The sequence below is a fragment of the Lathyrus oleraceus genome, chromosome 7, assembly GCF_024323335.1.
Source record: "Lathyrus oleraceus cultivar Zhongwan6 chromosome 7, CAAS_Psat_ZW6_1.0, whole genome shotgun sequence".
Lineage (NCBI taxonomy): Eukaryota > Viridiplantae > Streptophyta > Magnoliopsida > Fabales > Fabaceae > Lathyrus > Lathyrus oleraceus.
In genome coordinates, this window is record NC_066585.1 from 328,288,863 (window position 1) to 328,315,026 (window position 26,164).

Below are 26,164 nucleotides of genomic sequence, written 5' to 3' on the forward strand. Positions count from 1 at the left end.
TGAGAGAATAAAAAATAACATTTATTAACTAAATGACTAAAATAAAACTTTAAATTAACTTAAAGAGATTAATTAAGTGTATTTGAATGATTCATTTTAAAAATATAATATAACTTGATCTAATTAAACACGATTTACATTGAATTAACTTTCTATTAATCTGATTTATAATTATAAGATTTCTATTAATAGTAATATTATAAAATCTTATATATATATATATATATATATATATATAATATATATATATATATATATATATATATATATATATATATATATATATATATATAATAAGAATAAGAATATTAATTAATTAATTATGTTTGAAATAGTAACAAAAGTTAAATTAAACTAATAATTAAAAAAACTTAAAACCAACAAAAAAATTAATTAATATCCTAACAAATAAATAAATAAATATTAAATTTTAGTTATATGCAATTTAATAAATTTTATATTAATTTTAAAAAAAAAGAAATAAGATTTAGAAACAAGAGATCTATTGTTACATATTGTCAAGTGTAAAATATTTTATATTATCAATAAATGAGAATAATTCGTTTATGTTATTTTATAGGTGGTTAAAATAAAAATCAAACAATTTCAAATATCTAATATATAAATATATATATATATATATATATATATATATATATATATATATATATATATATAATATATATATATATATATATATGATTAATTAATTGTATAAAATATTTTACACTGCATATCAATTAAATTCTAAAAATAATTAATAGTATTTGATATTTTACAATTTTCAATTTATTTATATTTTTAATTTTTAAATTATTTTGAATATGAACAACAAGAATATTTGGTATTTTATTTATCAAATGGAACTGAAAATAAACAAAATTTAATAATCAATCATAATTACAAATTAACTACTATAGCTTGTATAAAAAAAGAAGAAAGAAATTACTACTAGTATGGTAGGAGATTTTTAGAGGGAGGTGACACTTGTCTTAATTACACAATGATTTCTAATTCATATGTTTTTTTTTTGTATAATTCATTCATCCATTCATTCATTCTTCCATTCATACACATTTGTTTGATTTCATATAACCAAATGTTGCTCCCTCATACATCGCCATCTCTTCCTCCTTGCCGCCATTTCTTCATAGGAAAACCCGAAATTCCAGCTCTTTTTCTTTCTCTCTCTCTGTCGTTTCTCTCCATTTTCCTCATCCCTTGTTCCTCATGAATCTCTGTTGAATTCTTTCACCCTTTGTCATGTGAATAATAAATCTTACATTTTGTAAATAAATAAACCAAAATAAATAAATAAATAACGCATCTTTTCTGATGCCAAAATGAACAAAAGAGATAAAATAAAGAAACATTATGGTTTTGTTGTTATAATTGTTGTATTGTTCAGTTTCAATGTTGGGCCACAACTTGTTTCTTGTCAGAAAAATGCTGCTGCTGGTGGTGGTGGTGGTGGTGCTGGTTTTGAGATATTCGCTAAGGAATTGTATAATAGTTTGTCCAATTATACAGATGTTTTCAAAGGTGCAATCAAGAAAGAGTTGGGTTATTGCATAATGGATGTGTGAGTCCCTTTGTACAATGTTCTTTTTTCTCTCATTCATTTGCAATAACATGATTCAAATATTTGTTTTTTGTTTTTCCTTTAGGGATGCTGATTGGGATGGTGCTTTCAATTTCACCAAGGATCTCACATTTTTGACCATGTGTGCCCAGGAAATGAAAGGTACTTTACATCCATTTCTTACTATGCAACTGCAATTGTGACGGTGATGTCAAAATTTGATACTTTTGTCTCCATGGCGCAGAGAAGATTTAAAACCTTGATGTTAATAGGATCATATCACTATTGACAAAAATATGTTTGACAATACATTGCGATATTGGTTAACAGACCCGTCTTTGAGGGCGTGCAAGGCAGGCTACCACACATGGTCCAAAATTTGTCATGATTAACCTATAGCTAAGAAGAGTCTCATAAAATATTTGTCACGGTTAAACTGTGACTAACTTATACAGGGTCTTCAAAAACTTAAGACGACCCTGCTAGTTAGTCATTGGTTGAAAGCTTTAAGATACCCTCAATATTGGATGAAAAAGAAGAATACCTTTAATCATGCAAAGTGTGTAGGGGGATTAATTGCGTTATACGTTATCTGTTTTGTTTCAGGAGATATTACACAGAGGATGTGCACGGCAGGAGAAATTGAAGCCTATGCTAGAAGTTTTGCAGGAGGCACTGGAAAAGCCAAAGGAAACCTACTGAAGCCAAACCTAAACTGTAATATGAGTTCTTGGCTTAATGGATGTGAGCCTGGTTGGGGCTGCAAAGCTAATCAGAAAGTTGATCTTAATAGTAAGAAGAAGGAAGTACCTGCTAGATCTGTTGATTGCCATCCTTGCTGTGAAGGGTTCTTTTGTCCTCGTGGCATCACATGCATGATACGTAAGCATTTATATAAGCTTATTTAATTCAACAATCTTCAATCATGGTTCTAAATTGCGGTTGTAACCTCTTTGTTGTTGGAGACATAGGCACTTTCTGCCGAACTTCGTAATCAATTTGTGTTATTTCGTGCATTTATTTATCTGTTTTCTTTAGAGTCGGGTTTTCTGTTATAGCACGTAGGAATTAAACTTATTATTTGTTGCATTTATTGAAGCTTGTCCTTTGGGCTCTTTTTGTCCTCGGGGGGAACTCAATAAAACTAGTGGGATATGTGCACCGTAAGTACTTCCGTTTAGTTCTATATGTTGTGCGTTCGTATTTTTGGCATACTTTAATATTTATCAGCAGAACCAATCTGCAGATATCGTTATCAGTTACCTCCTGGAAAAGATAACCATAGTTGTGGAGGAGCAGATATTTGGGCTGACATTGCAAGTAGTAGCGAGGTATTCTGTTCAGCAGGATCATACTGTCCATCTACAATCATAAAAAATTCTTGCAGTAGAGGGTATTAACATTTTTCTCTCAACTTCTACTTATCGACATTAATTTCTTTTGGCTTATTGTTTGATCGAATTTGTAACAATCAACTTTCGTATATTATTCTTTTGAGCTAATTTTGTTTATATATGAATTGCAGGTCTTACTGCAGAACAGGTTCTACAGCTCAAGAGAGTAAGTGTATCCGAGGATGATTTAATTTATGCGGTATAAGATGATAATTCTGTTGAGCCTTTCCGTTTTCTTGATTTTTGTCTTCCTCAGGATGTTTCAGGCTTGCAAGTTGTGAGCCTAAATCAGCAAATCAAAATATTACTGCATATGGTCTCCTGGTTTTTGTGAGTAATCTTTAACTTTTTCAATTTATGAAAAAACTGATACTCATATTATTTCCATAAGTATTACATATACGAGTTTAATAGAAATGCAACTTAGCGTAAAAAAGTTATACATGTCACATTTCAATGATACTTGATATCATTCATGTCTACCATGGTCCACAAAGAACTTACTACTCAATAATTGATATAGGCCGGCTTGTGTTTTTTGCTGATTATCATATACAACTGTTCCGATCAAGTTCTCGCTACTCGAGAAAGAAGACAAGCAAAATCAAGAGAAAGGGCTGCTGCAAGTGTGAGAGAAACACAAGCGCGCGAAAAATGGAAATCAGCAAAAGACATTGCTAAGAAACATGCAACGGGACTACAATCACAGTTATCGCGTACATTTTCGCGCAAAAAAACATCGAAGATGCCAGATTTCAAAGGTGTGTTACCACCTATGCCTGGTTCATCAAAAGCAAAGAAAAAGGATAAAAACAACCTCTCAAAAATAATAAATGATATTGAGCAAGATCCTGATAGTCAAGAAGGGTTCAATGTGCAAATAGGAGATAAGAATGTGAAAAAGCAAGCACCGAGGGGTAAGCAGTTGCATACTCAGAGTCAAATTTTCAAATACGCGTATGGTCAGATCGAAAAGGAAAAGGCGTTACAGGAACAAAATAAGAACTTGACATTCTCTGGAGTGATTTCAATGGCTAATGACATTGATATAAGGAAGAGGCCTACAATTGAGGTTGCTTTTAAAGACTTAACACTCACGTTGAAAGGGAAAAACAAGCATCTGTTAAGATGTGTGACTGGTAAGATATATCCAGGCCGAGTTTCTGCAGTCATGGGTCCATCTGGGGCTGGTAAGACAACATTTCTTTCTGCTTTAACTGGAAAAGCAACTGGATGCCACACAACCGGTCAAGTTCTTGTAAATGGTCAGGAGTCGCCTATTCGATCATTCAAGAGGATCATTGGCTTTGTTCCACAAGATGATATTGTCCATGGAAATTTGACAGTTGAAGAGAATCTGTGGTTTAGTGCCAGATGCAGGTAAACATATTAAAATCCATCACTTATTCTCTTGTCTCATTGTGCATGTTAATAAGTACAGTGTTGTCAATCCCAAATCGTGGAAATTTCGCTACACTACAGTATTATAGCGCCTATATCCGTTATTTGACAATAGTGTATCGCGAAACAATGATGATTTGTTCAAATTTCGCTACGCAGTATTCTCTATTGGATAACACTTAACAAGTACTTAAAGTGGTATTTGCTTAGCCTTGCTTGCTTACTCATTCAGTGCCTTTCAGATGGCAGAGTTAAGACTTACGAGTTTATCTGTTCTTTCAAACTATTGATTATTCTCTTCTCACTTTTTTACTACATTTATGTCATTGCAGACTCTCGGCTGATCTACCGAAAGAAGAGAAGGTGTTGGTGGTTGAAAGAGTCATCGAATCTTTGGGTCTGCAGGCAATACGAGATTCTTTGGTTGGGACAATAGAGAAACGAGGAATCTCTGGAGGTCAAAGGAAGAGAGTAAACGTTGGATTAGAAATGGTTATGGAACCTTCTCTTCTAATTTTGGATGAACCTACATCCGGTTTGGACAGTTCATCTTCACAATTACTGCTTAGAGCACTTAGACGTGAAGCTCTTGAAGGTGTAAACATATGTATGGTCCTTCACCAACCGAGGTAATTTTTAATAGCAAATGTTAACGAGTACTCTAAAGACGTAGAGAATGACTTCTAATGCTTCTTGCATAGAAATAAAAACGAACATTGAGTTGCAATGATGTCATGTACACAAGATAATAACCGTTTTGTTTATTCGTTTTCATGTGGTGTCCAGTTACACGTTGTTCAAGATGTTTGACGATTTTATACTGCTTGCTAAAGGAGGTCTAACAGTGTATCATGGACCTGTGAACAAAGTGGAAGAGTACTTCTCTAGCATGGGGGTCGTTGTCCCCGACCGTGTCAACCCTCCAGATTACTACATCGACATTTTAGAAGGAATATTAAAACCAAGTGCAAGTTCAGGAGTGAACCATAAACAACTACCAGTTAGATGGATGCTTCATAATGGATATTCTGTGCCTATGGATATGCTGCATACTATAGAAGGAATGTCAGCTCCAACCGGTGTTCCGACACAAGGAGCACCTAACCCTAATGCAAAGCTTACTGCCGCACCTTCTTTTGCCGGAGAACTTTGGCAGGACGTGAAGTGCAACGTTGAGATGAAGAGAGACAATCTTCAACTCAACTTCTTAGCTTCAAACGATTTGTCCAACAGGACTACACCAGGATCTTTCATACAATACAAATACTTTCTTGGAAGGCAAGTCGCTAGAGGAAGGATATTTCAGCTAACTATTATCAAAACTTGATCTTTGATTTGATCTAAATTGGTTCCATGCAGAGTTGGTAAGCAGCGGTTGCGAGAAGCTAGAACGCAAGCTGTAGATTTTCTGATTCTGCTGCTGGCTGGTGTTTGCTTAGGAACACTTGCCAAAGTGAGTGATGAATCGTTTGGAGCAACTGGTTATACATACACTGTAATTGCAGTATGTAAGTTTCATCTGAATTTGTTAGTGCTTATTTGGTGTCTTAATTTTTATCACAAAGTTAACTACTACTTTGCGACTTCATAATATCTTTATTTTCAGCACTTCTTTCCAAGATTGCTGCTCTGAGATCATTCTCATTGGATAAGTTGCATTACTGGAGAGAAAGCGCTTCTGGGATGAGTAGCCTCGCTTACTTTCTTTCAAAGGATACAGTTGACCATTTCAGTACAATTATCAAACCTTTGGTTTATCTTTCCATGTTCTATTTCTTCAACAATCCAAGATCATCTTTCACAGATAATTACATTGTTCTACTATGTTTGGTGTATTGTGTCACTGGCATAGCTTATGTGTTGGCAATCTTTCTTCAACCCGGTCCAGCCCAGCTAGTAAGTATCTAAATCATTTCAGCCATAATTGATGTGGTTATGCCTTAGTCACTCTTAGTTACAAGCCATTTCTCGTGTTATGTTACGCAGTGGTCCGTGTTACTACCGGTAGTTTTGACTCTCCTAGCAACTTATGACAATGAAGAGGAAAGCAAATATGTGGAATTCCTATCTGATTTGTGCTATACCAAGTGGGCTCTTGAAGCATTTGTTATATCAAATGCTAAAAGGTTTGGATTCTGATATATGTTTGTTTACTATGTAGCGTGTCCATGTATGACGCTAATAGTTGTGATTATATATAATCACTTCAATTTTATCAGTGTCTTTGTTGTGTCCGTCTAAGTGCTCCATAGCTGAATTATGTCTAGATATCTCAGCTGACTAATTTATGACTTTTTTTTCACCATGTAGATATTCTGGAGTTTGGTTAATAAGCCGATGTGGTGCACTCAACAAATACGGCTATGATCTCAAACATTGGTACCAATGTTTAGGACTCCTTGTTGTGACAGGAATAATCAGTCGCATGCTTGCATTTTTTTGTATGATGACATTCCAGAAGAAATAGAAATAGTTTCAGCATTCAACCCTCTGATTTTTAATTCGGATAAATTAAAGACTACATGTCCAATACTCTGGCTGGTGCTACAACTCATGAGTCATGCATGAACTATGCTCACCAACTAGTAAAGCAATGTGACATCTGTTGTATCTATCCTGGTATAAAAATAGAAGATTATCAGAGCAAGTTTGAGAGCAATTGTTAGGTGTGGATAAAGTAAAGTAGCCTTAGACTTTCTTAGAAGATACCCTTTCTCACTAATTGCTGTTTTCAAAGCAATTATTAGTTTTCAATATGCTTCAACGGTAAGCTCAGCATAACACAGTATAGTTCAACAGTTGTTTAGTTTAATAGTATTATTCATTCCTCCACCAATTGGTTTGGTGGTGACAACAGCCAAATGTATGATATCTCACACTATCAATGTAATTTATAAATTATTCTATTCTTTCAATAAAGGTGTGTACGTATTGCTAGTTGTAACAAACATTTATTGCCTTATCAGATACTACAATTCATTAAACAAGAAAAGAGAGACTAACATCTAACTATTAAAAATATATTATGTAACAAACTGTTAGTACCCCATTTCACTCCTGGAAAATATGCAAGAGTAGTTGTAAAACTTCTTTAAAATGTTTTAAGTGTCTCTATAATGTGATCCATGTTCCTGAACTTCGCGAATTATCTACTATGAAAGTTTTATCTCCAAAGCTTATCTCCCATGAATTTGAGAGCTGGAACGCCCCTTATTTCCGTATCCACCAAGGGTGCCTGGCATAATCTCAAGCCAGCAAGTTCTGAATCATTGTGGATAGTCTCAATTGCGCGCATTTGATCCTGCATGTAAACCAATCAAACCAAAACGAATTGACCAATAATAAAGTGTGAAAACCTCAAGGTGCGCGTGCATGACTAGGAAGATGGATGAGTAATTTCTTATTACCTTTATTTTCATCGAACAAAACTTGCAGTCTGACGTAGGAGGTAAGACCTGATTAATGATTAGTCTTTTAACAGGCACACTTTCTTTCTTCAAGGATGCATGTAATCTGGACGATTCGCTAATTGCCATAATCTTTAGGAGGCCATAATCAAACAATCACCATATGAGTGAAGTGAAAATTATATAAAAAGCAGACAAAAAGCATTTTACAATCAGATTTGATGACAAGCAAGCCCATTTGAATAATCAACTTTAGTAGTATTTCAGTTTCCAGCCCACTACAAGCAGTCTTGTAAAAGTGAAGCTTAGCATTACCGTAGGAATTGTCACTATTATAAATTCAGTAGTGTCTGGATTATGGAAAAGATCATGTATTTTTGCCACTCTCTCCTTAAGCTTTTCAAGTTTGTCTAACTGCAAGTTCAAATACAAAATAATAAGACTTTTGAAAAGGGGGAACAATAATAATAATAATATACAAATATAATAGCTTACAGAACTGTTTTGAGGTTGTTCTTTTCCCAACAAGGAATTGAAGACTGAGCCTAATTTCGCCTTCATCTGGGCAGAGCAATTGATTAAGTAAAATTCTAATATAGATGAAGATGAACATGGCCTAGTTAAATAAAAAGTGAGGTAGTATAAGTATCAATGGACATATTAGTTATACCTTAATAAGTCTGCCTAGAGATCCATCCAAGAATTCAGGCAATGACAGTAGCCAAAGTGTATGAGCCTATTGACAGATTCATAAACAATTATTTTTTTCTTCTTCTTATGTTTGCATAAAGACTTCATATACGAACTAATCATTGTTACTAACCGTTGGTGCTGTATCAAAAACTATCCGACTGAACTTACTATATTCTTCGGACTCAAGAAATTGCATCACCTGGATTAAAATGGCATAATCAGGTGACAAATCAGAAAACATTTTCCATGCTATGCTTAATGTTCCCAATGCTTGTATTTAAAATAAACAAATAGATAAATAAACAATTATACATGCCTTAGTAATTGCAATGATTTCATCTGTTCCAGGTGGAGGAGTGTGCAACAGCTCTTCAAGCTTAAGTTCCCCTAACTACAGCAATGGCATTAACACATACACAAGAAGAGAATGTTAACAACATTTAATCTATCTTGCTTATATCACCAAACAGACAATCTAGTCTGTACTTTGCAGTACTAAATTGTTAATACAATGTCAAAATTCACTAAACTTATTTCAAACATCTAGCAATTTCAAATTTGTCTCTTCAGTAATAGTCGATAATAGCTGATGTTATATTTAAATTAGCTTGCTAACTGTTTCCTATTTTCATGAAGTGATTATTTGCTGGTTAATCATACAAATACATATAACTATATAAAAAAAGCTCAAACAGATATCATACTAGCATATTATTATCATATGCTCCAACAGTGACCAAACAAACAATCATATCATATTAACAACAACCAAGCCTTATTCCACTAAATGAGGATGACTACATGGATCAAATTCCTCTATAATATTCTATCCAAGACCATGTTTTGAACCAATTCGTTAATCCCGAGATGTTTCTTAATAGTTTCTCTTAAAGTTTTTTTAGGTCTTCCTCTACCTTTAATTGTTTACTCTTCACCATATAATCTACTCTCCTTACAACAAAATCTATAAATCTTCTCTCTACATGCCCAAATCACCTAAGCATATTTCTCGTCATCTTATGTGTTATAATTGCTACCCCAACACTCTCTAACATTGTCATTTCTAATTTTATCTTGTCTAATCTTACCACTCATCAAACACAACATCCTCATCTTTACTACGCAACATCCTCGTCTTTACTACATATACTTTATTCTCGTGTTGATTATAAACCGCCTAACATTCTGTCTTGTACAACATCACGGGTCTTAGTGTTTTTCGATAAAACATTTCCTTCAGTTGGAGCGGTACTTTTGTGTCACATAAAATTCGTACTTTTGTATCACAGAATCCTAGGGCCCTCCTCCATTTCAACCACCTAGCTTGAATTCAATGGTTTACACCCCTATTTCTATTTCTTAATCGTTTTGTATTACGTACCCAAAATATTTAAACCGTGTGACATGTGGTATGATATAATCTCAACTTTCACCTATAGGTTAGACACGCTTCTCCTTTTGTTAAACTTACGTTTCATATACTCTGTCTTACTTCTGCTTAGGCGAAAGTCATGTGTTTCTAAAAATTGTCTTCAACCACTCATTTAAATCCTTCTTCGACTCTCCAAACAGTATTATACGATCTGCAAAAAACATACATCTCAGTGCTAACTCTTTTGGATGTGTTCCGTGAGTACATCCAAAATTAGAGTAAAAAGGTAAGAACTTACCGTTGAACCTTAGTGCAACATGGAAAAATCGTTGGTCTCTCCACTTTATGTCTGCACACTAGTCGATACTCCATCTTACATATTTAAACATTTTAAATAGCTCAAATGTAGGCAATCCTAACCACTTTCTTCTCTAGGGCTTTCAACAAAATCTCTATAAGCACTCTATTAAAAGTCTTTTCCAAGTCAATGAAATTTAAGTAAGTCTTATTGGTGCATCTGATACTGCTCCATCAAACATTGTAGTAGATAGATCGCTTCCCTAATCAACCTTCAATGCACCAAATTGATTTTCATAAACTTGAGTCCCTTTTCTTAAAATAACTGTTCAATCACTCTTTTCAAATGACTTCATAGTATGATTCATTTTATTTTTTCTATAATTTGTACAATTTTGTATATCCCCTTATTCTTTTAGATTAAAACTAAAGTTCAGTGCCATCAACTTCAACTGCATTGCAATCACAATATAAGGGATCATAACTGCTATGAGTCGGCGGTTTAAAACCTTAATCATATGCATACAAAGCCATGCACAATTACCCTCAAAAGCACTCAAAACTAAATGCACAAACCACCTTGTCAGCAATTGCTCCAAGTCCCATGCTTTGCATTAAACTCTTAGCACCCCCACCACCAAGTTTTTGACCAGCTGTCCGGAATTCATCCATCGATTTATCAGGGTTTATCTGTCATCAAACAAACAAAGAAGCAACACATAATCACATCATGCAGTTCAGAAAAACACCAACAAAGCAATATCAAATTGTATAATAATTTTTCATACCTCAAGAGCATATAACGGAGAACTCACTCCTTCAATCGGAACAAGATTTCCCCCTGTCAAATCCTAAAAGGACTTACAGTTTTATCCAGATTGCAGAAACATGGAAAAAAATTTAAATTCATAATATATTTTGTTATGTTACATTAATAACTACCAGTGCAAAAGAATCACTCAATGAATGAGCAGGATCAGTTGAAACCACCACAGTGGGGTGTCCATGATTAGCAAATTTGACAGCAAGAGAAGCCGCACAGATTGTTTTCCCAACACCTCCTTTCCCACCAAGCATGTAATACTTCCTATCATTCCCTTTCACCATTTCATCAAATCCACAAACACTTTCTGCTGCATTTCCTATCAATCTCACTGCATTTTTCACACATTAAGTTCAACGCGACATTGAGTAGTGTTTCATCAATAATATGCGTAAAGCCCTAGAAAATGCTGTAAATTTGTCGAGAATTTTGTATATGATTGTTGTGATCGCTATGAGTTGAAAATTGAAATACCTTGAGATAAAGTTGGGAGAATGAAAGGTGTTTGGTGCAACGAAGAGGAGGAGATAGTATTGAAAGTTGTGATGATGTTGCGAAGAAGAATGGAGTTCTTTTGGGTCTTGAAAATGTGCCCAAGCAGCGCCGCCATTGCTGAAGTGTTTACAGAAGCAGAGAGAAGTTATGTGAGAACAACGCCACTTTTTTTTGGGTTCAGGGTTTAAGTTTAGGTTGCAAAAATATGAGAAATAGAAAACATCCTTGAAAGTCATATTTATGTTCAAATCATTAATTAAAAAAAAAATTATAGTATTTTTAGGTCTTTCTATTCTTGTAATTATTTGTTTTCTTCTCATTTTATTCATCTTCTTTTTATATGTTAAAATCATATAAATTTAATTTTTATCTTCTTCTCTTCTATAAATGTTATTCTAATACTCTCTAATATTTTTATTTATAATAATATCCTAGTATGTATCTAATAGAAACGGTTTATTATCTGAGTATAGATTAATTTTTTGAGTCAAGAGGATTATAATGGGTTGCAAAACTCTTCCTAAATAAATCGTGTATAAATTTGGATTCAAACAAAACATGTTTGCGTTTAAAATAGAGTTAAAATTAATCATACAAATATAGAATTGATAAAATAAATTATAAATTATAAATTGAAATGTTACTTAAGTAACTTTTAGAAGACTATTATAGAGTATTATAGAGTAGCCAGAAAAAAGTTATAAGCTTCTCGAAAAAAAATTGTTATCAAACATGTATAATTTGGTCATATCAACTTGTAAGTTTGAAGATATGTGATTGAAAATGGTTAGAAGTTGTAATTCGATGTTTTATAGAAAAATTAATATTTAGCTTTGCCGAAATAGTTAGTCAAAGTTGTAGGAGTCAGTTGTATTCGACTCTGTCGAATACAACACATAGATGTTGTGTAAGTCAAAATATAATGTTGTATGTTTTGGACTTGGGCCTTGGTTGTCTATATATAGGCATATCTTTATAGTTTTCAAATAACAACTTTATTCTGTAATCACTTTAGTTTTACTTATTATTATTTTTCTCCTTTCTCTCTTCTTCTTCTTCTTGAAATCTTAATTGTTCCATCCATTCCAACAAATTGGTATCAAAGAGCCGGGGTTACGATTCAGAGAGAGTTTGAAATGGCAAACGGAAACACAACAACGCAATTTCCATCGAATCTACCGGTTTTCAAGGAGGAGAGCTACGAGAGGTGGGTTGCGCAAATGAAGGTCATCTTCAGATTTCAAGATGTGGCTGAAATCGTGGACGATTGAGTACCTGCATTGAAAGAGAACGTGAACGATGTTCAACAAGTTGCACATAAGGAACAAAGAAAGAAATATGGAAAAACTTTATTCTTGATCAATCAATGTGTGGATCCAAACGTGTTTGAGAAGATTATTGAAGAAGAAACAACAAAAGGAGTGTGAGACAAGTTAAAGAACTTGTATAACGGAGATGAAAAGTTGAAGAGGGTGAAGTTGCAAATGCTAAGAAAGCAATTTAAGATTACTCAAATGAAAGAAGATGGGTCGATTTTAGAATTCTTTATGCGTATAGTATCGCTAAAAAACAAGATGAGTGCAAATGGTGAATCAATCACTGATATGCAAAAGATTGAGAAAGTGTTGAGTTCTCTAACTACAAACTTTGATTACATTGTCGTGTTCATTGAAGAGTCCAAGAACCTAGCTGAGATGAAGGTGAAAGAACTTCAAGCTTCATGGGAAGCTCATGAGATGAGATTAAAGCAAAGGAACTCAGGGAGGGGGAAAGTGGTTGAATAGGAAATGCAAGCAAGATTCACCAAGAAATCTGGGAAAGGAAAGGAAAACCAGAGGAAAGTTTTTGCTAATGATGAAAAGTCAAGCAAGAACTCAAATAATCACTATGATTTAATCAAGAAAGTCATAGGCAACAAGTATTTAGGGGAGAAAGTTGACATGAAGGAGGTGCAACGTTACAACTACCAAGGATTTGGTCATTATGCTCGTGATTGTCGCAGAAAGAAGGAATAAAGAGTAAAAGATTATGACAAAGTGCAATATGCACATGTTAGAGAAAGTGACTCTGATGACATGTTGCTCATGGTAGATACTCAGTCGAAAAATGAACAAACTAACATGTGGTATATGGATTCAGGATGTAGTAACCACATGACTGATGATAAAAACTGGTTTATCAAGTTAGATAAATCAGTTAAGAAAGTGATCAAGTTTGCATATGGCATGGATGTTACATTAGATGAAAGAGGAAACATAAATGTGATGACAATGATGTTGGGTGGGAAAAGGGGAGTAAAAAAATGGTCTAGAAGGGGGTGAATAGACCCAAATGAAATTCAATCGCCGTTTATAAAAATAACCAGATTGTTATAAAAAATAATTGTGAATGGAAGGTTTGATGTGAAAATGTAAAAATTATACTATTCAAAATATTGAGCACGTTAACACTAGATCGTTTCACAAATACCAAAGATGAATATAATGAAACAATGGGTATTAGATTTATTCAATTGTGTAATTCACAATAAGTGTTTACACAATGATTCAATGTGAAGAGTTCTAATGTCAATTGTTTTCAGAGAATATCAATCACCAATCTAGCCTAACAAGGTATCCAATTCCAACAAAACCTAATGCTTAGATAATAAATCACTATCAATTGAATAAACGATAAACTACGATGGAACTAAAAATCCTAAGCATGCAAATACTACGAAATTAAATGCAATTGTAAGAGAGGGAGAGAGAGAGAGAGAGAGAGAGAGAGAGAGAGAGATAGAGAAAGAGAGAGAGATAACATTGAGATTTATAGTGCTTCAGAGTTCGTCATTGTTTTGCCTACGTGCATTCTTTAATGGTTTCCCATTGGAACCTGCATAGTTCCTTTATATTTGACAAATATTTGCAAGAGTTCATACAATCACCAATCAACAATACAACTGAGAAAATTAAAATCTCATTTCTGGATCTTGACTTATATACAAGACAATGCCAAACTCTTCTACGTTATCTTTACTCGAATTATGCTTCTTGAATCTTCCAATATCACCAATCTTCTCCAAGCCTTCATGTGTTGGAATTAACCCCTTGATCCTACTTATTCCTTGAGCGATGAATTATGCAAAGATTTGAGAAGAACTCCGCCTTATTCATAGCCTTTCACACGGTCACTACTAAGGCAATTATGGAGAGAATAACCTACTTCTTTTCAATGGAATTTTTCATCACGATTGACAATCATCTCAATCTTGCAAAAAACCTAAAAACTCAATCAGATCTCCAAGAACGATTAGTTTCAAGGACGCGCCTTCTTCAATCAATTACAAATCTCTCGTTATCAATATATGAATCAAATTAAAGTCGGAGATGCAAGAATTTTGTTGCAAGACTTTGAACTTGCAAAATAGAGGAAATTGATTTTTCACTAAATCACAATGCTAATTATTATTAGATGATAAGATGTTATGAGAAAAATAATGACAAAAAGGTTTATATGTGCTTGATATTAAGCACTAAAAATAGTTGAAAAAGTCAGGTAGGTTTGAATCAAGAGCAATTCATGATTTGAATCTAATGAACACGTGAGGTGGAGTAAAAGAAAAAACAAAATTTTGAACATTTTCAGTTGATTCGAATCATGAGGAAAGTGTGATTTAAATTATGGACCTCGTGATTTGAATCATGTACAAAAAATGATTTGGACCAAATGTTGTTAGACAAGGGCAATGATCTGAAGGGGGGTGAATAGATCGATAATAAATTTTCTTTGATTAAAAATCTATCTTTAAAATATTTTTTATGGCAAGCGAAAGCGACTTTGGATTGAAACTCGTCTATCCCAAATTGTCATAGGAAGAACCTGATATGCTTTTATTAAACCATAACAAAATGAAATTAGCATACCACAATGATGAGAAAATAAATCAACAAGTTTTTCAAAACTACGTTTGAACAGTTTTACACTTTGATAATTAATTTCCAACGAAATTAAGAAACAAAAATTGACTATGATGATTTATCAAACACTTGGTGTGCAATAAACATCAAGCTGATTTTTTCTGTGTTGTTGATGTGAAAATCCAATTGCAAGTTTATAGATTGCTATTATCTTAACAAAAACAATTTAAAATATTTTAACACCAAATGAATTATCAATATGTGAAAATTTTCACACTAAATGGGTTCACAAACTGTAAAGAAGGTGTGGAAAAATTTCTTCTTTAATGCATAAAATTTTCCCACTTTAGTACATGAACAAATTATGAAACACACACACACACACACATATGCACATACACACACACGTTCATACACACATGCACACACACACACACACACACACACACACACACACACAGAGAGAACACAAGGATTTGTTTAGGCAGTTCCCCAATTATCCTCACTATGAGTACGCATGCCCCTAATTCCAAAAGGAATTGAGATATTCAATAATCTTTGCAAAATGTTGAATACAAGAGAGAAATAGAAATTCAAACTCTCAAATCCCAAATTTGATGTTGATTCTATCTTATCTTCTTCCCTTGATCTTAAACAAGATCAAGTGTCCCAAGATTTTTAATTTGATCCTCCGATTGCGCTACTTCTTTGACAGAACCCCTTTTTTTCAAAGCTTTCACTTGATGGAATCCTAATTGCAAAATCTTGTGCCAAAAACCTCCCAAATCACAATTGATCTTGGAGGGAAAACCCTAGCTGGTTTTATCAATGAAACCCCCAAAGTAATCTCAACCCAATTGATTTTACAAATCCTAAATTGGATCTTATTAAACCTGAATCTAGATGGCATCCAACAAAAATTATTATGTGTAATTGTTGTGTGTATGCATAGAGAAAGGTTGAAGATGATGAAAATTGCTTTTTATATTCTTTGGTTTCATTAGTTTTAAAATTATTTTGTGTGTGTATGTAAGTGAGAAAAGAGTTGAAAATCCGTAGTTAGAAAATTTTACAAGATGTTGGAAATTTTAACATGATGTGTCGACCTCTAATTCACATGTGTCGGCCTATATAAGCATTTTTGCTTCTATGTCGACCTGAAAATCGTATACATTGACATGAACTAGACAAAGACTTTGATTTTACAAAATCAACAACATGTGTCGACTTGTAGATCGTATATGTCGATCTATAGAAGCAGTTTTACTTCTATATGTCGACTAGAAAATCTTATGTGTCAACCTGAGCTGAACAAAGGCTTTGGTTTTGCAAAATCAACAACATGTGATGACCCGTACACTAGTTTTTCACTTAAAATCTTAATTTTACCTTGTAAAAACATTTATAAACTGATTTTAAGTATCCTAAGGTCCAATAGGCCCAATATACACAAAGGATAAGGTCCAATATACACAAATATTAAGTGTCCTAGTTTTGATATCATTCAAAATATGTTTAAAAGGAAAGTGCACTCAGAAATGCAATAGGCCCAACTGGAAAGTGCTGGAAAATTGTGTGATTTGAATCATGTACAATATTTGATTCAAATCAAGCAGAGACGACCAGTAGGAAATTGATTCGAATTATGTGTAAAAAATGATTCGGATCAAATGGTCAGAAAAATCTAGTTTTGACTCTGTCCAATTTGATTTGAATCAGAAAATGCGTTTAATTTCCATGATTCGAATCAAACACATAAAATCTCAAATTTTCATAGTGTTAAAAGCAATTTGAGATTTTACTTTGAGTCAAACTCAAATAAAAAACATAAAAGGTTTTCATTCCACTTACTCATGCAATTGGCCAAAAATATCATGATGAAGATCAAACCCAACCAATGGTTTATGCATGCTAAAAACAAATATTTTCAAACTTGATTCCGAGAAGTGCAATCATGAAGGAGACTCAACAATCGAAAGTAAATCAAAGATGAAATTGATAAGATAAGCAACAAAATAATTGAATTGCAGTGCTCCCCCTGAATGAATTAGGGACATTTAACTACAAAGGAATGGTCAAAGAGCCAACATTACTGACGTATTATATGTACCTTCAATGACAAGTAACTTGATAAGCATAGGTCAATTACTTGCCAAAGGGTACAACATAAAACTGGAAAACTATTAAATGAAGTTGCTTGATGATGAAGGAATATTTATTATGAAAGCATCATTGGCAGATAATAAGACCTTCAAAGTAGAGATCAACATGGTTAATCACAAGTGTCATGCTTCGACTATTGTCAAAGACAAGAATTGGATATGGCATCACATGCATGGACACTTAAATTTCAGAGGTCTAGATATGCTCAACTAGAAGAAGATGGTGTATGGCTTACCTCAAGTGAAAGAACCAAGTCAAGTAGGCTAGGAAGGCACTCAAACATGAATTGTCCATGAAGTCAAGAGAAATTATGGAGCTTGTTCACTCTGACGTGTGTGGACATTTTGATGTAAGGTGGAATGGAGGTAACTGCTATTTTCTAACTTTCATAGATGAATTCACTAGATATATATGGATTTACCTTATCGAAAGGAAAAGTGGGGTATTTATATAGTTCAAGAAGTTTAAATTGCATGCCGAGAAGCAAAGTGGGTGCAAGTTAAAGAAACTGGGAACTGATGGTGGTGGTGAATACACCTCTAGAGAATTTTCAATATTTTGCATGTATGAAGGTATAGAGTATAAGATTATTGCACCCTATACACCGCATCATAATGGTATAGCTGAGAGGAGAAATATAAGTATATTGAACATGACGAGGAGCATGTTGAAAGCTAAAGAAGTGCCAAAGAGATTTGGGTTGAAACAACTTCAACAATAATATATGTAACACCCAAATTTCCTTGCGCATAAATATACATTAAATCAGAGTATTCACGCAATCAAATAGGATGTCACATATTCTCTTTTCAAAACATATATGCCCTATAACACTTTAATAAAAATATCACAAATCAACACATTCACATAGGGTGTCATTGCATGCTCACCATCACTTAGGGTATCATCGCAGCAGAATCTCACACAATATAGCATGCAATAATTAAATCATTTAAACTTAAAATGCACGTTGTAACATAATCAAACTAATAAATGAAGTCTCCTAAAAACATCGAAATACCAAACATGAGAGTGTACATTAACTCTTTAAAGAAAGAATAAAAGAGCTCACAATTGTTCCCTAGTGTTACATATCAGAGCATGTAACTAAAATGCAGAAAGAAAAATGAAGAAACAACCTTGTGCCTTCCTCCAACTCTAAACAACTACTCAGTTACCTGCTTATCTATATTCTAAAGAGGAGCATATACCACATCAACAACAAAATGGTGATAAGTCACAAACAATAATAAGAGGCACATACTGCAAGGGAGGATATCAAACAAAACATGTCCTACACAATCTCATTCACAGTATATCACAATACATTCTCACAGTCGTACTCATCAACCAATCACAACTTAAAAATTATGCATATAACTCATTATGCAATGCAACTTGGCTAATGAAACTCTATGCATTTGGATATGGTACTAACTCAAAATTTGGTTCTCTCTGGAACCGGGCCCCCTCTCTGAACCCATGAGCCCCCTCTTTGAGCTTAGGACAAGCCATTAGTCCCATCTCGGAACTATCAAACATGCCTCTTGACACAACTCAATGATGCATACGCATACACATTAAATCAATTCATTTCTACCCCTCTATGATCTTAATATAATGCACCGACAACTCAAGTAATCCCCTATTTGGATTACCACACCACAATAATTCACATATGCATAACATCATATAATTCAGTGCAACTCAAGCATACAATTAACCTCCTCAATTATATTAGTACTCATACACGCAATAACACAATAGTCATAAATATCACCTTAAACATAATGGCATCCTCGCACTCTTAATTCACACGACAACATTATTATAAAAACATCATCATCATCAACATAACTCACCAACAAATAACATTACACCCCTCACGTTTTCATATGTCTATCATTTATCAAATAGTTCATGAGGCATCTCTGCACATTAGGTTTCTAACACTTCGAACGGTGTCTCATTTGGATTTACGAAATAAAAGTTACGGCCGAAATCGTCGGTCAGTCTAACAAAAGACAAAATAAACATTCTCGCAGTTTGGGGTTGACTCCTAGCATATATGGGTCGACTCCAAGCACGTATGGGTCAACTCCAATTGTGTAGTTTTTAAAATTTTATTTTCTGTTTGTTTGGGGTCGACTCTAAGCACGTATGGGTCGACTCCAACTGATGTTTTTGCCTAAAAAATAGTTTTTAACACACATGGAAAGTCTTTTACTGTTATAAAACCATCCAAACACTTTTTAACACAAAAGTAACTTATTTCAAACATTCATTTTCTCATAATCAAACCCCACTCTTATTAAGCTCTAATTTTATTACTCAACACACCAATTGACCATAAATTCACCAAATACTCATATCTCTGAAACCTTCCACATTCAACAATGGTGGAAACACACATGTACAATATACAAAATTTTCAGACACATTCGCACGAATTTTACATCAATAAAACTAGGAGAATATAAACTCCTCAACAACAACCATAACATTCATCACAATCAACATCCTTTTTGGAGGTTAAATACTCTTCTACCTTACCCCTTATGTATAACCCTTTATTGAAGGTTATTTTCCCTCCCTACCTTAGATTTCCCAGCAAAATTCTTCAAAGTTTTTTCAATGGATGTTTTTCCTATGCCCTAGCCATTGCCTTTTCCTCTTTCCACCAAATTCTGATTTTACGTAAAAACTCTCACAACTCCTTCCTGACCTTTTTATTAGTAACATAATCCCTCAATTAGATACTCCCAGTATTACCCTTAGTTATCCCCCTATTCACCAAAATGCTCTTATCATCTCTAATTTTATTTTAATAAAAATACTACCAATACTTCTTATTTTTTATTATTCTAATTTCTCATTTTAATTAAATAGTTCGATCAAAATAGTATTATTTAATAATAAAATAGACTCTAATAATTCTAGCCCACCTCTACCAATCTCTAATCACTCTCCACACTCCCACCTCAAGGTCACACACCCCTGACACCCATATTAAATCAATTATCGCACATGATAATTAAATTAAATCATAATAATTTAAATAATTTGATAAGTCAAGGATTGGGGTATTACAACTCTCCCCTACTTAAATAATTTTCGCCCTCGAAAATTACCTTAAGCAAAAAGAGTCAGATACGACTCCCTCATATGGATCTCTAGCTCCTAAATCATGTTTCCACCAGCAGGTCCTCCCCAAGATACCTTCACTAAGGTAATCTCTTTACCATGCTACTACTTCACTTCCCGATCCTCTATCCATATGGGTGATTCCTCAACAGTCAAGTTATCCCTCACCTGCACATCATCCACTTTGACCACATGAGGCAGATCCAGAATGTATCTCCTCAATTGAGACACCTGAAACACATCATGAAGATTAGTAAGTGATGATGGCAAAGAAATATGATAGTCCACCTCTCCTATCCTCTACAAAATCTGGTATGGACCAATGAAATGCAGAGTGAGCTTTCGAGACTTCAAAGCTCGACCAACACCAGTTATCAGAGTAACCCTAAGAAATACATGATCGCCCTCTTGAAACTCAAGTGTTTTCCTTCTCTTATCATGTTAACTCTTCTGGCGACTCTGCCAAGCTCTTATCTTTACTTGAATTACTTTAATCTTCTATGCCATCTATTGGATAATCTTAGGCCCAATTACAACACTCTCTCTCGATTTATACCAACACAAAAGTGTCTTAAACCTTCTACTATACAACCCCTCAAATGGCGCCATTCTGATACTCGAATGTAAACTGTTGTTATAGGTAAACTTTATCAACTATAAAAGTCCATTCCAAACACCTCCCTTCTCGAGCATGAAAGCTCTCAATAAGTCTTCTAAAGATTGGATAGTCTTCTCCGTCTGACCATCTGTCTGTGGATGATAAGTGGAACTCAACTGCAACTTCATACCCAATGCTTTCTGAAAGCTCTCCCAAAACCTTGAAGTAAACTTAGGATCTGTATTAGATACGGTACTGGAAGGAATACTGTGCATACTGATAATCCTCTTAATATATATCTTCGCTAGTTTCTCTAATGGATAATTAAGTTTCATCAAAGAGAAATGAGCCAATTTAGTCAGCCTATCGATGATGACCCAAATTGTATTATAACCTTTTGCTGTCCTCGGAAAACCAGACACAAAATCCATTGAAATGTTATCCCATTTCCACTCTGGAATAGACAGCGACTGCATCAAACTCAATGACTTCGGATGCTCCACCTTTGACTTATGACAAGTCAAAGACGCATACACAAAAGTTGAAACTTCCTTCTTCATTCCTGGCCACCAAAAGATCCTCTTCAAGTCTTGATACATTTTGGTAGCACCAGGGAGAATACTTAAGCCACTTTTGTGACCTTCATCAATAATAATTTGTTTAAGCTCTGGCACATCCGAAACACACACACGATCTTGAAATCTTATCACTCTATTCTCGTCGATTTTGAAATCACCACCTTGACCTAGATTGATTAAAGTTAACTAATCAATCAATTTCAAGTCCATCTTCTGACTTTCTACAATTTCTTCAAGAATATTATTGTAAGTGATAAGTGCTTAAGGAAGAGTATTAGAGCATAATATTTTGGCATTTATAGGCTCTACTAGCTACGAATTCGTTGGTATTTTTCAAAATTTTAAATAGAATAGGGATTTAGGTATGAGAATGATTGCTTTTTAAATGTCCTTGTGTACTAATGCAGGAAGAATCACTCAAATCAGGTCTAAGCATCAAAATAACAAAACTGGCATGCTACAAGGGTGCTATAGCACAGAGCAGCAAGCAAAAGAGATAAAACACGAGCACTGGCGCTACAAGCATGCTGTAGCGCGGTACAACGGGCATGGACCATCAAGTTCCAGTAGGGTTATGCTGCCAACACGCTTACAACGAGGAAAAGAGATTGATTGCACTACAATGTGCATAACACCGTTTGTAGCCCATTGTAGTGCAACCAATCTCTTTTACCGTTAATTTCATTTAATCTTTTCACTATTTTTTATCATTTTGTTTCCATTTTCCGCATGTTATTTTTTGGTTGTGTTTCTTTACTATTTTCAGGTTCAAATAAATATTCTAAAAGGATTTCGGCAAAAATTGTGAAGAATCAGAAAGTATAGCCCAAGGAATAATAGTTTGCTACAACCACCTGTAGTGCATGCTACGGGTCGTAGCAGAGGTGAAGATGGAACCCCAGTTTAAGAGGAAAGAGTAACATAAACAATGGTCTTCTACGACCACCCGTAGCACCTGCTACGAGCTGTAGCAGACAAAGCTCCCATTTATCTTTGCCAAGCCAGAACCAATGGCCTGCTACGGCCACCCGTAGCACTTGCTACGGGCAATAGTAGGCAGGCATGTGATTTTTGGAAACTTTCCTTTTTCAGCCAGATTTGGAAATTATTGGTGGTTTGGCTATTTTTAGACCCGATTCTATTGTCCAATTAAATATGATTTAGGGGAATATGCAAAAGGGGATATCTTAATATTGGAGAACACAAAAGTTTTGGTGAAAGGCGGATTTTCATGAACAAAAGCGGTTGAAGATTCAATTTCATATTAGTATATGTAATGTCTAAACTTTGTATTTTCTTTTCATTGAATATTATGAGTAGCTAAACCCCCAATGTTAGGGAGCGTCCCTGATTTGGATCTGTAATGACTATGATTCTCTTTTTGCAATAACAATATGTTTTTCATAATTGAATTACTCTCTTGATGTTTGTAATGCTTTCTCTTTTGGAAAAAGTGAGATTTATGTATGATTAACAACTAGGCTGGACCGCTATTATTAATGCTTTCATGAGAATATGATATGGTAGATATCTCCTAGGACTAGGGTTACCATGAAGTAACCAGATAATTCTTGATATAATAATGCTTAATTTAATCAGTAATTATCTATGGACATAGTAATTAAGGATGAATGATTAAAGATTTTCTCTCTGAGGATTTAGGAGAAAACAACTTTAAGAACAGGTGTTGATTATGTAAAATATGTTGTTGCAATGATGATTCATAGTTGTTACAAGAAAGAATCATACACTCTCCCTTGCATGATGCTCATATCTGTCAAAATCGTTTAAATCATGTGTTTATTTTATTCGCAGTTATTTTTATAAATTCTCAAAACAAATCCCAAATTTAGTTTTTGTTTGATTGAACGACAATTAGAACTCATTATTGATATGCAGTCCTTGAGATCGACATTCAGGGAAATATACTCATTATTACTACAGAGACTAAAATAATACACTTGTTATTTTATCGATCAAGTTTTTGGCATTGTTGGCGGGGACAACCAAAATATAGAGTTTAAATTTAGTTCAATTGAAATTTTATTACTCTACAACTAAAATTTAATTTGTGTTATTTTTATTTTGATCTTTATCAGCTAATCTGTTCGTGATATTTTTATGAGAGGTAAGGCCTCAACTGATTTTCCTTTTGACGCATAAATCAAAAGAACTTTGTGTGCAAGACTCAGACAAGCTAAATTAGCAATACTGGAATCAGACGAAGAACATCCCTCTATTCACTCAGATTCAGATTCAGAGTAAGAGGTCGAAATGATGGGTGAAAATCCACCACCATCAGAAAGACTATTAGGTGACTATGGGATGGCAAATGCATCGGGTGGTGGGATAATAATTGTGAACTAACCGGTAAATATGCCTAACTTTCAGTTGCATCCTAGCACCATTAGTCAACTTGAGAGGATGCCTTTTTTGGGAAAAATCAACGAAGATGCAAATAAACATCTACAAAGGTTTCTGACTATGAACACCACTATAAAGATAGACGGGAACACTGAAGAAGCAAAAAAGTTAAGAATGTTTCCTTTTACCTTATCTGAAGATGCAGAAGAATGGGTTTACTCATTACCTGCTGGGAGTATCACCACTTTGGAACAAATGGAAACAACTTTTCTGCGTGAGTATTTTCCAGCTTCAGTTTTCCTCAGGAAAAGAGACAACATTATGAACTTCAAACAAAAAAAGGGTGAATCACTTGGTGATTCATACAAGAGATTCAAGAGGTTACTTGTTGCTTGTCCTACACACAACTTAGATCAAACCGAAGCTTGGAACCAATAAGATAAGGATAGAAGACACAGTTTTGTAGAAGTTGAAAAGAAACTTTAAAAAAATGAATATTGGTACGCAATAGGTAGCTCAAGATCAACCGACTCAGAATGTTAGTTTTGAAATTTGTGGTGGACCTCATTTGACTATATATTATGTTGCAACTGCAAAATAAATAGAGGAGATAAATTTTTTGAGGAAAAATAACCCTTATTCTAACACGTATAATCCAGGGTGGAAGAATCATCCTAACTTCTCCTGGAAGGATCAGAAAGGAAATGTTCAACAACAGGGTCAAGGTCAATACCATAATCAGTTTCAACAACTGCAATAATAACAAGCTCCTAAGAAAGCATATTGGGAAATAACAATTAAAAAGATGGCAACTCGCAATATTCAATTCTAAGAAGAGACCAGAAATAATCAGAGATACACTACAACTTCTATAAAAAATCTTGAAGTTCAAATGGGACAAATAGCACAACAACTAGCTGGTTCCCAAGTACCAGGTACACTACCTAGTGGAACTGTGATAAATCCTAGAGAACATCATAATGTGACTGCAGTTATGACCAGAAGTGGTAAGTTTGCTAAGAGTTATGAGAATAAACAGGTGGAAGAAGACGATTTGTTGGAAGTGGATTTAGAAGTTAGAGATCATGAGAAAAAGCAAGAGGAGGTTGTTGTGTTACGAATGGTTGAAAAAGAGAAACATAAAGATCATAAATCAACCATCAGACTTCCATATCCCCAGAGAACCAAGAAGAAGAAGAATGAGACAAATTTTGAGAAATTCTTGGAGATGTTCAAGAAACTTGAGATTAACATTCCTTTCTCTAAGGCTTTATAGAAAATGCCCTTATATGCCATATTCATGGAAGACATCGTCTAAAAGAAGCGTTCCTCTAACACTGATCTTATTCTTTTAACTGAAACTTGTAGTGATATTTTGCAGGGAATGAAGATACCAACAAAGAAGAAAGATAGATGATCAATGACTATTCCTTGCACTATAGAAAATAGGACCTTCAAAAAGGCACTTATTGATTTGGGAGCTAGTGTAAGTCTGATGCCTTTATCTATTTACAAAAAATTGGGTATTAGCATGGTCCAAGACACTAGGATGACACTCCAGTTTGTTGATCACTCAGTTAAGCAACCTTATGGAGTGGTAGAACATGTTCTAGTGAAGATAGACAAATTTGTCTTCCCAATAGACTTTGTGATTTTTGAGATGCCTGAAGATGAAGAGATTCCTTTCATTTTAGGAAGACCATTTTTAGAGATTAGAAGGTGTATGATAGACATAAAGGAAGGTACGAGAACTCTAAAAGTCTATGATGAAGAATTGAAAATTGATGTTCGAAACATTATGAAGTACAAAGATGATGTTGGTACAAGTCATACAATAGAGGTGATATATCAGGTGATTGCTCAGGGTAGTCCGATGAAGACACCATAGTTACATTTGGAATGAGTCTTGAGCCAGTCAATTTTTGAAAGTGATGAAGAGAGGGATGAGAAAGAG

The 26,164-nt window shown here is 34.2% G+C and overlaps 2 protein-coding genes across 2 annotated transcripts; one reads left to right on the top strand and one right to left on the bottom strand.

Annotated features, from left to right (window-relative positions):
- The first annotated feature begins 1,079 nt into the window (after window positions 1–1,079).
- Window positions 1,080–7,283, top strand: LOC127105861 (ABC transporter G family member 28). Its single transcript, XM_051043074.1, has 14 exons — window positions 1,080–1,582; window positions 1,668–1,744; window positions 2,189–2,464; window positions 2,682–2,745; window positions 2,829–2,975; window positions 3,108–3,142; window positions 3,233–3,306; window positions 3,500–4,356; window positions 4,710–5,006; window positions 5,164–5,655; window positions 5,737–5,885; window positions 5,984–6,273; window positions 6,364–6,503; window positions 6,688–7,283. Exons 1-14 carry the CDS (start codon window positions 1,344–1,346, stop codon window positions 6,842–6,844), a joined length of 3,294 nt encoding a protein of 1,097 aa, XP_050899031.1. The 5' UTR covers window positions 1,080–1,343; the 3' UTR covers window positions 6,845–7,283.
- A 29-nt stretch (window positions 7,284–7,312) lies between these two features.
- LOC127105860 (ATPase GET3B) lies at window positions 7,313–11,681 on the bottom strand. Its single transcript, XM_051043073.1, has 11 exons — window positions 11,444–11,681; window positions 11,089–11,300; window positions 10,935–10,997; window positions 10,726–10,836; window positions 8,794–8,868; window positions 8,608–8,676; window positions 8,455–8,520; window positions 8,280–8,345; window positions 8,100–8,198; window positions 7,785–7,916; window positions 7,313–7,678 (listed from the first exon to the last, which is right to left on the bottom strand). The coding sequence occupies exons 1-11, from the start codon at window positions 11,577–11,579 to the stop codon at window positions 7,541–7,543; spliced, it is 1,167 nt and encodes a 388-aa protein (XP_050899030.1). The 5' UTR covers window positions 11,580–11,681; the 3' UTR covers window positions 7,313–7,540.
- Window positions 11,682–26,164: the final 14,483 nt, after the last annotated feature.

Bases quoted from the DNA above. Each gene is read 5' to 3' on its own strand.
- LOC127105860 (XM_051043073.1), bottom strand. From the start codon at position 11,579: ATGGCGGCGCTGCTTGGGCACATTTTCAAGACCCAAAAGAACTCCATT. The intron at 8,677-8,793 runs GCATGTATAATT...ATTTTAATCCAG, and splicing joins AAATCATTGCAATTACTAAG to GTGATGCAATTTCTTGAGTC. The intron at 8,521-8,607 runs GTTAGTAACAAT...ATCTGTCAATAG, and splicing joins TTTTTGATACAGCACCAACG to GCTCATACACTTTGGCTACT.
- LOC127105861 (XM_051043074.1), top strand. From the start codon at position 1,344: ATGAACAAAAGAGATAAAATAAAGAAACATTATGGTTTTGTTGTTATA. The intron at 1,745-2,188 runs GTACTTTACATC...GTTTTGTTTCAG, and splicing joins GTGTGCCCAGGAAATGAAAG to GAGATATTACACAGAGGATG. The intron at 5,007-5,163 runs GTAATTTTTAAT...TGTGGTGTCCAG, and splicing joins ATGGTCCTTCACCAACCGAG to TTACACGTTGTTCAAGATGT.